General features: G+C 41.9%; 1 protein-coding gene across 1 annotated transcript; it reads left to right on the top strand.

Moving 5' to 3' along the window:
* The first annotated feature begins 9867 nt into the window (after nt 1-9867).
* LOC125545426 (NAC domain-containing protein 90) lies at nt 9868-11751 on the top strand. Its single transcript, XM_048709353.2, has 3 exons — nt 9868-10454; nt 10540-10889; nt 11251-11751. The coding sequence occupies exons 1-3, from the start codon at nt 10298-10300 to the stop codon at nt 11509-11511; spliced, it is 768 nt and encodes a 255-aa protein (XP_048565310.1). The 5' UTR covers nt 9868-10297; the 3' UTR covers nt 11512-11751.
* The last annotated feature ends 1400 nt before the right edge of the window (nt 11752-13151 follow it).

Consider the following 13151-nt stretch of genomic DNA (forward strand, 5'->3'; position numbering starts at 1 on the left):
TGCTGCGACACCCTCAAGCCATTGAGATGCGTGAGGGGGTGCTACACATTCGCAACGCTGAGAGGTCGAAGAAGACCGGAAGCATGGAGACAAGACTCGAAGCAATGGAGCAGCAAGTCTTCATGTGCCAAGGGATGGTGGAACGTGGACTCAACGCCAATCACTTGATGATCACAGAGTTCACCAATAATCACAAGCTAGATGCCAAGGACATCGGGGAGGCCATCTTCAAGCTTCATGAGAAAATCGAGCACCTCCAGGCCCAAATCTATGACCTGCAAAACCAAAACTGTGAGTATGAATATAGATTCAAGAGGATGAGTTTGGCTGCAGATTTGAGGATCCCAGATACTCGTTCATCCTTCTATGATGGTGAGCCTATGCCCTGGAAGATGGACGACAAGCCAACATCATCAACAACTCCATCATCACCACCTCCGAAGAAAGAGACATAAATACATGGGTATGGGCACTCCCCTTGGAAACTGCCAAGCTTGGGGGAGGTGCCCCGGTATCGTATCACCATCAGATCTTTACCTTTATCATTTTTATTAGCTCGATCCTTTTGGTTATATCTTGATCTAGTAGAATAAAGTTTTTAGTATGATCTAGCTTTGAGTTTTGTTTCAATCTCTATCTATGTAATCGAGTCTATGAGTTATATATAATAAAGAGTAGTTTTGAGTTGAGACCTTTGCTTTCTTGCTATGATCTTTAGGGAATTAAATTAAAGAAAGAATAAAAAGAAATAAAAAGTTCATATATTGATCTTATGGTGAGTAATGACTTTAGATATAAAGAGTGATGAATAAAAGTTGTTTAGGGTTGACAAACAGTTTTGGTCATTGTTGCAATTAATAGGAAGTAATAAAGAAAGAGAGGCTTCACATATAAATATACTATCTTGGACATCTTTTGTAATTGTGATCACTCATTAAAATATGACATGCTAAAAGGTTGAGGTTGGACAAGGAAGACAACATAATGGGTTATGTTTTCTTATATCCGAATAGAAGTTATATTGTCATGGATCCTCCAACATGTTGAGCTTGCCTTTCCCTCTCATGCTAGCCAAATTCTTTGCACCAAGTAGAGAGACTACTTGTACTTCCAAACATCCCTTAAACCAGTTTTGCCATGAGAGTCCACCATACCTACCTATGGATTGAGTAAGATCCTTCAAGTAAGTTGTCACCGGTGCAAGCAATAAAAATTGCTCTCTAAATATGTCTGATCTATTAGTGTGACGAAAATAAGCTTTATACGAACTTGTGATACGGAAGAAATAAAAGCGACGGACTGCATAATAAATTTCTTTATCACAAGCGGCAATATAAAGTGACGTTCTTTTGCATTAAGATTTTGTGCATCCAACCATAAAAGTGCATGACAACCTCTGCTTCCCTCTACGAAGGGCCTATCTTTTACTTTTATCTTCTACCCTTATACAAGAGTCATTGGTGATCTTCACCTTTCCTTTTTACACTTTTTCTTTTCGCAAGCACTATGTGTTGGAGAGATTTGGATATATATATCCACACGGATGTAGGTTATCATAAACTATTATTGTTGACATGACTCTTGAGGTAAAAGGTTGGGAGGCAAAACTATAAGCCCCTATATTTCTCTGTGTCCGATTGAAACTTTGTACCCATAAGTATCGCGTGAGTATTAGAAATTGTGAAAGATTAAATGATAGTTGAGTATGTGGACTTGCTGAAAAGCTCTTATATTGACTCTATCCGATGTTATGATAAACTGCAATTGCTTCAATGACCGAGATATCAGTTTGTTAGTTTTCAATGAAGTTTCTGATTCATACTCTACCTTGTGAATGAATTGTTACTTTAGCATAAGAAATTATATGACAATCTATTGTTGTTATCCTAAAGAAGATCATGATGCCCTCATGTCCGTATTTTAGTTTATTGACACCTCTATCTCTAAACATGTGGACATATTTTTTGATATCGGCTTTCGCTTGAGGACAAGCGAGGTCTAAGCTTGGGGGAGTTGATACATCCATTTTGCATCATGCTTTTATATTGATATTTATTGCATTATGGATTGTTATTACACATTATATCACAATGCTTATGCCTTTTCTCTCTTATTTTATAAGGTTTACATGAAGACAGAGAATGCCGGCAGCTGGAATTCTGGACTAGAAAAGGAGCAAATATTAGAGACCTATTCTGCACAACTCCAAAAATCCTGAAACTTCACAGAGAGTTGTTTTGGAATATATAAAAAAATTGGGTGAAGAAAACACCAGAGGGGGGCCACCTGCCATCCACAAGGGTGGAGGGCGCATCCTACCCCCTAGGCGCTCCCCCTGCCTTGTGGGCCACCTAGCAGGCGCCCGATGCCTATCTTCTGCTATGTGGTGTGTTTTGACCTAAAAAATCAGAAGGAAGCTTTTGGGACGAAGCGCCGCCGTCTCGAGGCGGAAGCTGGGCTGAACAAATCTAGGGCTCCGGAGGAGCTGTTCTGCCAGGGAAACATCGCTTCGGGAAGGGGAAATCGAAGCCATCATCATCACCAACGATCCTCTCATCGAGAGGGGGTCAATATCCATCAACATCTTCACCAGCACCATCTCCTCTCAAACCCTATTTCATCTCTTGTATCCGATCTTTGTCTCAAAACCTCAGATTGGTACCTATGGGTTGCTAGTAGTGTTGATTACTCCTTGTAGTTAATGCTAGTTGGTTTATTCGGTGGAAGATCATATGTTCAGATCCTTAATGATAATTAATAATCCACTGATTATGAACATGAACATGCTTTGTGAGTAGTTATGTTTGTTCCCGAGGACATGGGAGAAGTCTTGTAAGTAATCATGTGAATTTGGTATTCGTTCGATATTTTGATGAGATGTATGTTGTCTTTCCTCTAGTGGTGTTATGTGAAAGTCGACTACATGATACTTCACCATGATTTGGGCCTAGGGGAAGGCTTTGGGAAGTAATAAGTATATGATGGGTTGCTAGAGTGATAGAAGCGTAAACCCTAGTTTATGCGTTGCTTCGTAAGGGGCTGATTTGGATCCATGTGTTTCATCCTATGGTTAGATTTATCTTAATTCTTATTTCGTAGGTGCAGATGCTTGCGAGAGGGGTTAATCATAAGTGGGAGGCTTGTCCAAGGAAGGGCAGCACCCAAGCATCGGTCCACCCACATACCAAATTATCAAAGTAACGAACGCGAATCATATGAGCATGATGAAAACTAGCTTGATAATAATTCCCATGTGTCCTCGGGAGCGCTTTGCTTTATATAAGAGTTTGTCCATGCTTGTCCTTTGCTACAAAAAGGATTTGTCCACCTTGCTGCACCTTACTTATTTTTGTTACTTGTTACCCGTTACAAATTATCTTATCACACAACTATCTGTTACAGATAATGTCAGTGGTTGCAGATAATACCTTGCTGAAAATCGCTTGTCATTTCCTTCTACGCCTCGTTGGGTTCGACACTCTTATTGTCGAAAGGACTACGATAGATCCCCTATACGTATGGGTCATGAGTGGCAGAATCAGCTCTGCAGGAGAGAATATAGGGTTCTCTAGCCGCGATAGTCTCCCCAAAAAATTGCGAAAAATATGACATGTGTATGGAAGATGAAGACGCCCCTGTTCAAAAGGACATGTGGATATGTTCTTGGTGGTCCCCAAGATACACTCCTGCAGGTGGGACATGAGGATCCTAGGTTTTTTGAACACACACACACACACAACACACACACACACACACGCGCGCGCGCGCACACACACACACACACATATATATATATTACTGTGGATTTTTAACACCCGGTGACTACGCGACCCCTGTGGGTGGCAGTGCCAACCCATGTTATCTCCGTTCAATGCATGCCTCATGATCTGTGTAAACATTATGCTATTGTTATTCCTCCATTGAGATTTAGTTAATGAAGCATGCTAATGATCACACTAATATGATTCCAGCAGAGTATGTGTCACACTAGGATTATCAAAAATGTCAGATCATGAATACTTCACCAAAATGATTCCCTGGTAGTATAAAAGTACTATAACTTACTAACTTTCTACAATAGTACAAGAAAGTTGGCTGATGATTAAGACTTATATTACCTAAAAGGAGCTCCTCGCGGACTCAAAACAAATTCCCTGAAAAAATATCCTTGCGCATACATGGTATCAATCAATGGCAAACCCAGAAGATGCTACACGGATCTCAAAGCCAGATCAGACGGAAGCCACGGGAGTGGCAAAAACATAATAAGTATTTCACAAGACACACACATAAGTATGTATGTATTTCACAAATATAACAAAAAAGTATGGACTCATATGCAATTTTTTCATGTAACTTGCTTTGAATATCTACATATTGTGATGCACACAACCATATGTATGAAGTTGATGCAAGGCAACAACGCCAATGTCTTCGACGAGCAAAGAGTGCATAACATGCATAAGTACAAAAAATAACATTACAAAATATGAAATAAACATCAATGACTAAGTCGACTTGTTCGCAACAATGCCTTCAAGAAAGGAAACCCGACCCATGTTGATGTCTCCTCGTCTAGCAAAAAAGACAAGGACATGGATTTTCATCATGATTACTCAAGACCAACCAATGAAGTGGTGATCCATCCACCACCTTGAAAATGGATCTTATAATAGTCGTGCCAGTCGTTACTCCATGCCAGGCCGAAGTGGCGGTATAAGAAGGGTGGGACATCTTCACACCTTATACCACTACCACGACCATTGGGGAGTGTGAACTAACATGCAACATCCACCATGACTCCAAGGTTCTTTCCTCGGTGTCCACCATGTGAACTAGCCCAGAACCAGTACATCGTCGAGACCTCAACCACCTTGGCGGGAAGTGCATGCAAGATCTGGCCGGCGATGAAGAGAGGTGAACACCGTGATGCCTGAAACTTGGGGGAGCCCCCAGCACAACCAGGCCCAACCTGCTCAGAGATCCTCCCCTGACGTAGGCCACTGCCCATAGCATTGGCATAGTGTTTTTGTTGGAATTTACCTCGACTCTGAAACTAATCTTTTCAGTTGAAACTTCTCCTAGTTCCAGTTGCAACATGGTTTCCAGTCCCTTCCTATGTAAATATGAAAATGTAGAGGAAGAAAACTCAAAATTAGAATACATGATTGACTATGCATGGTAAATGAGCAATTTATTTTGTAACTATGATGCAAAACACATGATCTGGAGTTCGATGGCGTATCCAGGTTGTTGCCCTAGTTTGATTCGTTCAATGGTAATGGTTTCACCTTTGGTGAGCCACCTTGGAGGTTTTTAAAACTGCATATCAGCAATGGAGCAGCATCGGGCTCGGGTGAGGAGGTGATCCATCATTTTATTTCTTTCGATGGCTGCTGTGGTCGTACCAGAGACAGGTGACATGCGTTGGTGTCAAGTTCAGAGATTTCTTCGGTCTTGATTGTAATTTTCTTTCTTGGCTAGTGTTCCTTCGTGTAAAGGCTAGCGTTCTGCTGTCTTTTTCAGTTTTGTCAGGTCGGTGCTTACGTGACTTGTACTATGATCTACATAAATGAGACACGTATTACCATGAAAAGAGAGAAGAAAATGAAGATATACTATAAGAGTAGAGGATGGCTTGCCATTGTTGGCTCGAGCAGTGCACTGAGTGCCTACATAACCATAAAGGACGCTGGCTAGGGAAGGATTTACATGAATTCAAAATTGATATAAGATCCAAAGGTCTAGAGCATTCATATGGAAAAACTACCTAACGGCTCCTTTGATTCAAAGGAATTCTATAGGATTTCTGGAGGATTGAAATCCTCAGGAATTTTTCCTATGTTTGCCCTCTCATTCATAGGATTCGATCCCATAGGTATTTTTCCTATGGAATCTTTTATACTACATTTCATGGGAAATCTAACAACCACTCCAACTTCTTTTTACCATTCCTTTGTTTTCCATGTGGCATTAATCACTCCTTGCTAATCCTATAGGATTCAATTTGGCATGCCACCCCAATCCTATACTTTTCCTATTCCTACATTTTCAAAATCCTGCGAATCAAAGAGGTCCTAAGTGGCTGACTCCGAAGTAAGAACAATTCCTCATGTGCATTGGCTCAACTGTAGTCTAGCACATCATCGGTAGTTAATAGTGATGTCATCAGAACCACTCCAGGTAGCAAACCAAGGCATCCACTGGTCAAACACATGCATTATGTACTATGTGCTATTTATTATAAGAAATCATTTTTTGTTATCAACTACAAATCACACATGAGTTGCCAATCAATGGTTGACACATAGGAGCATGAAGGACATATTTCTCTATGAAAGAATAAAGAAACGAGCAATCGCAGGAATCAAATGTCGTCCGTAGGGTTTCTCAAAAAAATTGTCGTCCGTAGGCATCCCATAGACACTCCTAATACACACAACCACATTTAAAAAATATCCACATCCACATATATGTTACAAGCTTATGCTCTAGAGCTCTCTACTATATATTTATAGATACTTAAATGGACGCAAATGCTTTTAAAAACATTACATAGGATGACATGTTTTAATTCATGAGATAATATGACTTTGGTTTTATTATTTCACTTACATATAATAAATATTGAATTGAATGGTAGATTTTCGCAATCTCTTGAGTAAAAATTAAAAATAATAAAGTAACATAACTTTTTTTGTAAAATATCATGCACACTAATTGCAACAATAAAGGTAAAACATGTAACATGAAACAATTGTATAGTTGCGTGCTTGATCCTGCTAATTGTAATAGATAATATAATATTTTTGTTTGTATATTAACAAAATATGTTAAAACAAGTAAAGAAATTTGGTATTAATATATATAATTATTAATTTCGACTCACCTTAGTGACTTAAGTGCCATGTGCTTCTTGTGGGTACAATGTGAGGAAAACTATGTTACAACTCATCTCTAGATCTTCTCAACAAGAAGTAACTAAAATATGATCGAACAAAACATGCATTGTTCTTTTGCTACTTGATTAGGTGACAATAATAGTAATGTTACATATAAATGATAAAATGTTAGAACTCTTACACATGATATTATATGTAACTAATTAATTGGATGAGTATATACCTATGACAATGAAGATCAAGATATTAATGATAAAAGTGAGATTTCTACCTACCATTGTATTACTTTTGGTTTCTGAAATACATAATATGATAAATTAATAATTTTTTATACTAATGGAAAAAATGTTTAATTAAAATAAAATACATTTAAGCGCATGCAATACGAAAGGTGATAAGAACTTCATATCTTTATGTTGTAAAACAATTACGATATGTAGTTTTTAGGACAAAAGAGTAGTCCAAAATATGTCTTACTGTCGGAAAATACAAAAATATATGAAGCAAATATTAGATTCCCACTATGCATGAAAAGAATGAGTACACAAAACTTCAGTTGTATGACACTAGTAAAAATTCACAGAGAAATGGAATAATAACTAAGTAGTTGAAATCCAGTCATGTTAAAGTAGAGGATAGAACAAAGCTGAAAATGAATATTGGCCTACTCTATTTACAAAAGTTTAGTACAAAATTCTTCTTGATTTTAGTATTAAGAGCCTTCTGCGGTGAACCATGAAATTTTAAGCTAGAAAATGAAATATATCAAGTATTTATGTTGAAAACAAAGCAAACTTTTATAAAAATGCCAAGAGAGTTTTTTTAATGAAATTCAAAAAGATCCCCTTTAAAATGCAGGGAAAAAACAAAAAAACAAGTAAATATAATTTATTATGAGAATGCAACATTTAGTCGTAGTGCACACACAATATTTGGCATGTCCAATGCAAGTTTAAAATGTGATCATGCATGATAAATTTTAATTCATTAGAAGTACAAAACTACCAACACAAAGCCCATTGACCGAGATTTTAATCTCCACATCCACTGATTGTCAAGGGAGGCAACAACTTTGGAAAGGTGAGGAATGAGCTAAGAGGCGGACTGGCATCAAGAAGGAGGTGAAATCAACAAGCAATCAAGGCATATAGAGGCGGTGAATACAAGTGAGAATCGAACAACAAAGATTGAGATGAAGCCGAGGCACATGGTGAGTGCGCGAAGAGCAGCATGAGTGATATGACAATATGAAAAAGAGATGGAAGCGGGTTTGCACAAAAAATAGATGGTAGCAGTCAATGGCGGTGCCAAGGCTCTAGTCTTGTGTAGTCAATTCAAATTCGTGTGGTCAAATATATGTCTTTGTATGAGTTTTGTAATTTTTTTTGCACGATTTTCAACTTATATATGAGATTTTTTGCCAAAAAACTGAGTATTCAAGTGACCATACAACCAGCATGTGGCTTCACCACTGGCTGTAGTAGAGAAAGGGCTTGGCAGACGAGTCCTAAGGTAGAGCTACAATAAGCGTTAAATAGTAAATGTAAGAACCAATAGTTCAGAGCTGTCATCCGAGAAAACTGACACGTCGGCCACTCCAAACTAGTAAGTGTGACTCTAGCAGAGTCGTCATATAAGTTCGAACGCCCTAATAAGTACTTGTATGGTGATTGTCTTAAAAGTTGGTCAAGAGGATTCTCTGTCCCGCGCTCCATCACCATAATTTTTGGAGGGTGCTCCAAATCCAGTCCACCCACCTTGATGTTTGGAGAGTTGGGGTGATTTTGGACCGCTCCATCCCAGAAACGGCTTGGTGTAAGAGACATTTCCTATCCCACTCCTCTTTCCACCCACAGGTCTTGCTGACGATGCCATTGACTCTGCCCTAACCCATGGGTACCATTCCGGCTTATGGCGTGAGGCACCAAAAATTATTGAGGTCATAGACCTCTTCTTCTTTGGAGTTGGATGACGACGAGGAAGATGATGGTGGAGAGGAGAGAAGACCAAGAAGTCCCACTTCGCCGTCTAGCATGGGGTGATCCAATGGGAGGAAGAGATCGAAGGGGATGGTGTGAGCGATGAAAGACAAAATCAATGAGTTGGTCAAGTCAAGGAAGGAGTCGGCGGAGAAGAGGAAACAATAAATGTTGGAGCTCAAGGAGAGGAGGTTATAAGAGAAGAAGGCGAGGTGAAGGGCTATGCACGAAAGTAAAAGAACCAAGAAAGTGATGGAGACATGTATGCCTCAGTTTGATAAAAAAATGGTTATTGCGAGAGAAGATAGCCAAAGTGAACCAACTGATAATGTTGGATCCAAATACCATGGATGTCACATCAAGATCGTTTTGAGATATGAATCGAAGATCGTGCGTTCAGGATGTAACGAAGCCGCCAATACAGGAGTAGGGAACGGTGCACACATGCGGGCCGGCGACATGTGATTTGTACATGTAGGTTGAATGTGTGCATGATTCTTCATCTTTTGTTCATGCGATTTTCCTAATAATTTCATAAAGAAATCTAAGCATGACTGTTTTCAAATGAAATGCCGTACATCCAAGCGTGTGATGTTGAAAGATGAAATAAGGAGAGATAATTTGAGGATTGAGATATGACGACTATGTGTTTGCACATTATCTCCGCAGCCTTCGAAAATTACGGAAGGTGCTCCAAAACGATTTTGGAGGCTACGGACACATAAAGAACTCGCTAGGGTTGCTCTAAGAAGAGGTCTCGCCCAACAGTGTTCCACCACGTCATGAGCAGTGACTGGGTGATGTCATGTGCAGGACCATTCTCGGCAGCAAACCGAGTTAAATCCCGTGTCCACCATGATTAAAGGTGCACTAATGGTACTGAAAGACGGAAGATATGAACGGCAATCTCCAAGAAGTGCGACTTAGCAATGGCTGGTCCTGACGAAGTCCTCCCACCACTAAACTAACCAGCCCGGCCACGTCCCCGCCTTCTCTCTCCTGGTTCCCGCACAGAGCCAACCCCCACTCCCACCACACCACGGCAGCCATGAGAAATTTCGCCGCCCCAGCAAGCAGCTCAGCGTCGTCGCCCCGTGTCAACCATGACATGATCCGCCTCCCGCTCGTGCTTCCCCATATATACATGCGAGAGCGCACGCGCTCACACCTCCCCTCACCACCAACCCACAGACCACACCTCAATAAGTTCGGCGATCAGCTCAGCTCCCATCCCAGCTGTGACTACAAGCAAGCTAGCTTCTCCGGCCACGCGCCCAGTCGAGCAGCTGGCTAAGGATCTCGCCGGCGGCTTTAGTCGTTATTAGGGTCTTCTTCGTAAACTTACCCGCCGAGACTGGCCGTGGCCGGCCGGGGTAAAGTGTAAGGCGGCGCCATATATACGCCGGAGACTGTCATATGGCCGACGGGCTGCCTCCGGGGTACCGTTTCTACCCCACGGAGGAGGAGCTGATATGCTTCTACCTGCGCAACAAGCTCGACGGCAGCCGCGGCGACATAGAGCGCGTCATCCCCGTCGTCGACGTCTACTCCGTCGACCCCTTGCAGCTCTCAGGTAGGACCATCGATCATCATATACGGATTCCTACGTACGTACAGTGCGTTGCGTCATGCTGCCTCTTACCTGCGCACATACGCAGAGATCCACGAGAGGCTGCGCGGCGGCGGTGGCGGCGAGGGGGAGCCGTGGTTCTACTTCTGCGCGCGGCAGGAGCGGGAGGCGCGGGGCGGGCGGCCCAGCCGGACCACGCCGTCGGGGTACTGGAAGGCGGCGGGCACGCCCGGGGTCGTCTACTCCGCCGACCGCCGGCCCATCGGGCTGAGGAAGACCATGGTGTTCTACCGAGGCCGCGCGCCGTCCGGGACCAAGACCAAGTGGAAAATGAACGAGTATAGGGCCTTCCAGCACGAGCACAACGACGACGCCGCCGGCGCACCCACGGCAACCGGGGGTCCCCACGCCGCTGCGCCACCGAACCTCCCTCCGCAGGTAATACTCGATGCCACTCATATGTGATATGTCCATCTCCATATGTATCAGACAGACATGGCTGTCACTTTTGTCGCCGGATAAGTGCCCAAAAGCAGCTCGCAACTAGCAATTCATCTAGGCATAGGTTTCGGATTGTGTGTGTGCTGTGCTTATAGATAGTGCCAATTAACCGGGATGCTCATCATCACAGCCCCACCTACATCAACATGCATGTTATTCGATAACTTCTTTTTATCGTCTTACATGTTACATCTTGGCATGCAAGTTGCTGATACGCTATTCATCCATATATGTGAGATTGAGAAACTTAATTATTGTTCGAATCTGTAGTCTGATGTGAACTTGTGTTGTTTTGTAGCTGAGAAGCGAGTTCAGCTTGTGTCGACTCTACACCAAATCGGGGACACTGAGGCAGTTCGATCGACGGCCGGTTGCAGCGGCTGCACGCGGTGACATTCCGGGGCCATCCACGGCAGCCACCGCGTCGCCCGACGACGGTGACGGCTCCGGTGGATCCATGCAGCCGCTTGAGGAGGATCTGATGGAAGGAGCTGGCGGTGATCCATACGGAGACGATATAGCCACATTGGCTGCTCTTCTCTACTGGTCTACGGACTAGATTATGCATTCGTTTCAACAGATCGAATCTTGAGCAGTTTCGTCTCCATTGACAGATTATGCTCTATCTAAATCTTAAAACATAAAATTCTGGACAAAGAATCATCTATGAATTTGAGCACTAGCTAGTTTGTACTACGAATTTGTAACAGGGAAAAGGGGGAGAAGGGAAGTGACTATTTCTTAGTCGACTTATTTGAAATAACCATTTACCAATGGACATGCATATCCATTTGATGAAGACCTCATCCTTGTGCACTTGCACGCACTGGTTACATCCGATGGTTCTAAGCATCGACTTCGAAAAATAATAATCGAAAAGGGGGTTTGCCCCAACTTCTGCAATAAAACGATGCATACGAATAATATTATTAAAAAGCAAAGGTTCCGGTACAAATCATCCTGTCATGATCAAAGAACAAATAAGGCTCATCAAGAGCTAAACAGAAGAATAAGAGCCACAACCGGCTGGTAAACTGAGATAGGAGCACTATAAGCCTATCTTATTACATGACCGTCATCCAAACCGGTTGAAAATAGCCCGTGCTACTATTTCCCATCGGGTAGATCCAGTAACCAAACGCTCCCTGACCTCCGTCGGAGTGAGTAGCGATCACATACGGAGCAATGCAGTGGCCCGGAAAATAACCTGCAAAAAATGAATATTTGTTGTTCTGATAAAGACCAAATCATTTCTGCAGTTTCCAAACTGCCCATAATAAAGCACATACTCCTACACGAGTATGTCTCGCTGTTTCAAGATCTATCCCATCTAGCCACGTCCCAAATAACGTGGTGATAGAATTTTGTGACGATCTTAGTTGCGTCGGCGACCAACATGTGATTTGATGGTTAGGAGGACAATGGTATCTCCATTCCACCAGAGTTCAACTCCTAGATTTGATATTGGTGCTTGCATTTTTTTGAATTTATTTCAGGCATTTCGATGATGTGCGTTCAGTGGGAGGAGATGTTCCCGTCAACTATGAAGGCATCTGTGGCGACTTCGTCAATCTCAAAATAAAATGTCAGCTCGGTCTCTCGGAGGTGCTCATAGTGGTACGACGTGCGTGCCTTCATAGAAATGATTGTATGTGTGTATATTGAATGTCTGCGTCTGTACTATATTAAACGAAACCCCAGTTGCCTCAAGGAATAACAAAGGGGGGGGGGGGGTCTACCTTTGATCTCAAAACGATTTCCAAGTTTAATTTTGATCTTTAAACTATGAAATCAGAGAAGTTTGACTTCTAGCTTTCAGAACAATTTAGATATGGCCCCTTATCTAGCTCCGGGTTCACACATTCTGTAAACCAGTAAAATTAGAAGTAAAAAAAAGTAAACACTATGATACAAAAGAGAAATTCGCAGGGACACGCACTGGCCGCACATGCACATTGTGGCCCGCCAAGTGCCTCGCATTTCTGAGGGGTGGGATGGGGGCGGCGGGAATTCTAAAACAAGATCATTTTACCGAGTACAAAAACTTGATAAAAACGAACAACAAAGATAAATCAATAATAAGTTTCTACCGAGTTTTATCAAGTTCCATATGGACTAGCTTATATCAAGTTTTAATATTTGAAACCTGATGAATTTCTTTGTTGTTCTTATCAAATTGTAATACTTGAAACTTGGTAA

Source organism: Triticum urartu, chromosome 3A (genome assembly GCF_056163025.1).
Source record: "Triticum urartu cultivar PI428250 chromosome 3A, HENAU_Tu73, whole genome shotgun sequence".
In the NCBI taxonomy this organism is placed as follows: domain Eukaryota; kingdom Viridiplantae; phylum Streptophyta; class Magnoliopsida; order Poales; family Poaceae; genus Triticum; species Triticum urartu.

Coding starts and splice junctions, on each gene's coding strand:
- LOC125545426 (XM_048709353.2), top strand. CDS start 10,298: ATGGCCGACGGGCTGCCTCCGGGGTACCGTTTCTACCCCACGGAGGAG. Junction 10,455..10,539: donor CGACCCCTTGCAGCTCTCAG/GTAGGACCATCG, acceptor GCACATACGCAG/AGATCCACGAGAGGCTGCGC. Junction 10,890..11,250: donor CACCGAACCTCCCTCCGCAG/GTAATACTCGAT, acceptor GTTGTTTTGTAG/CTGAGAAGCGAGTTCAGCTT.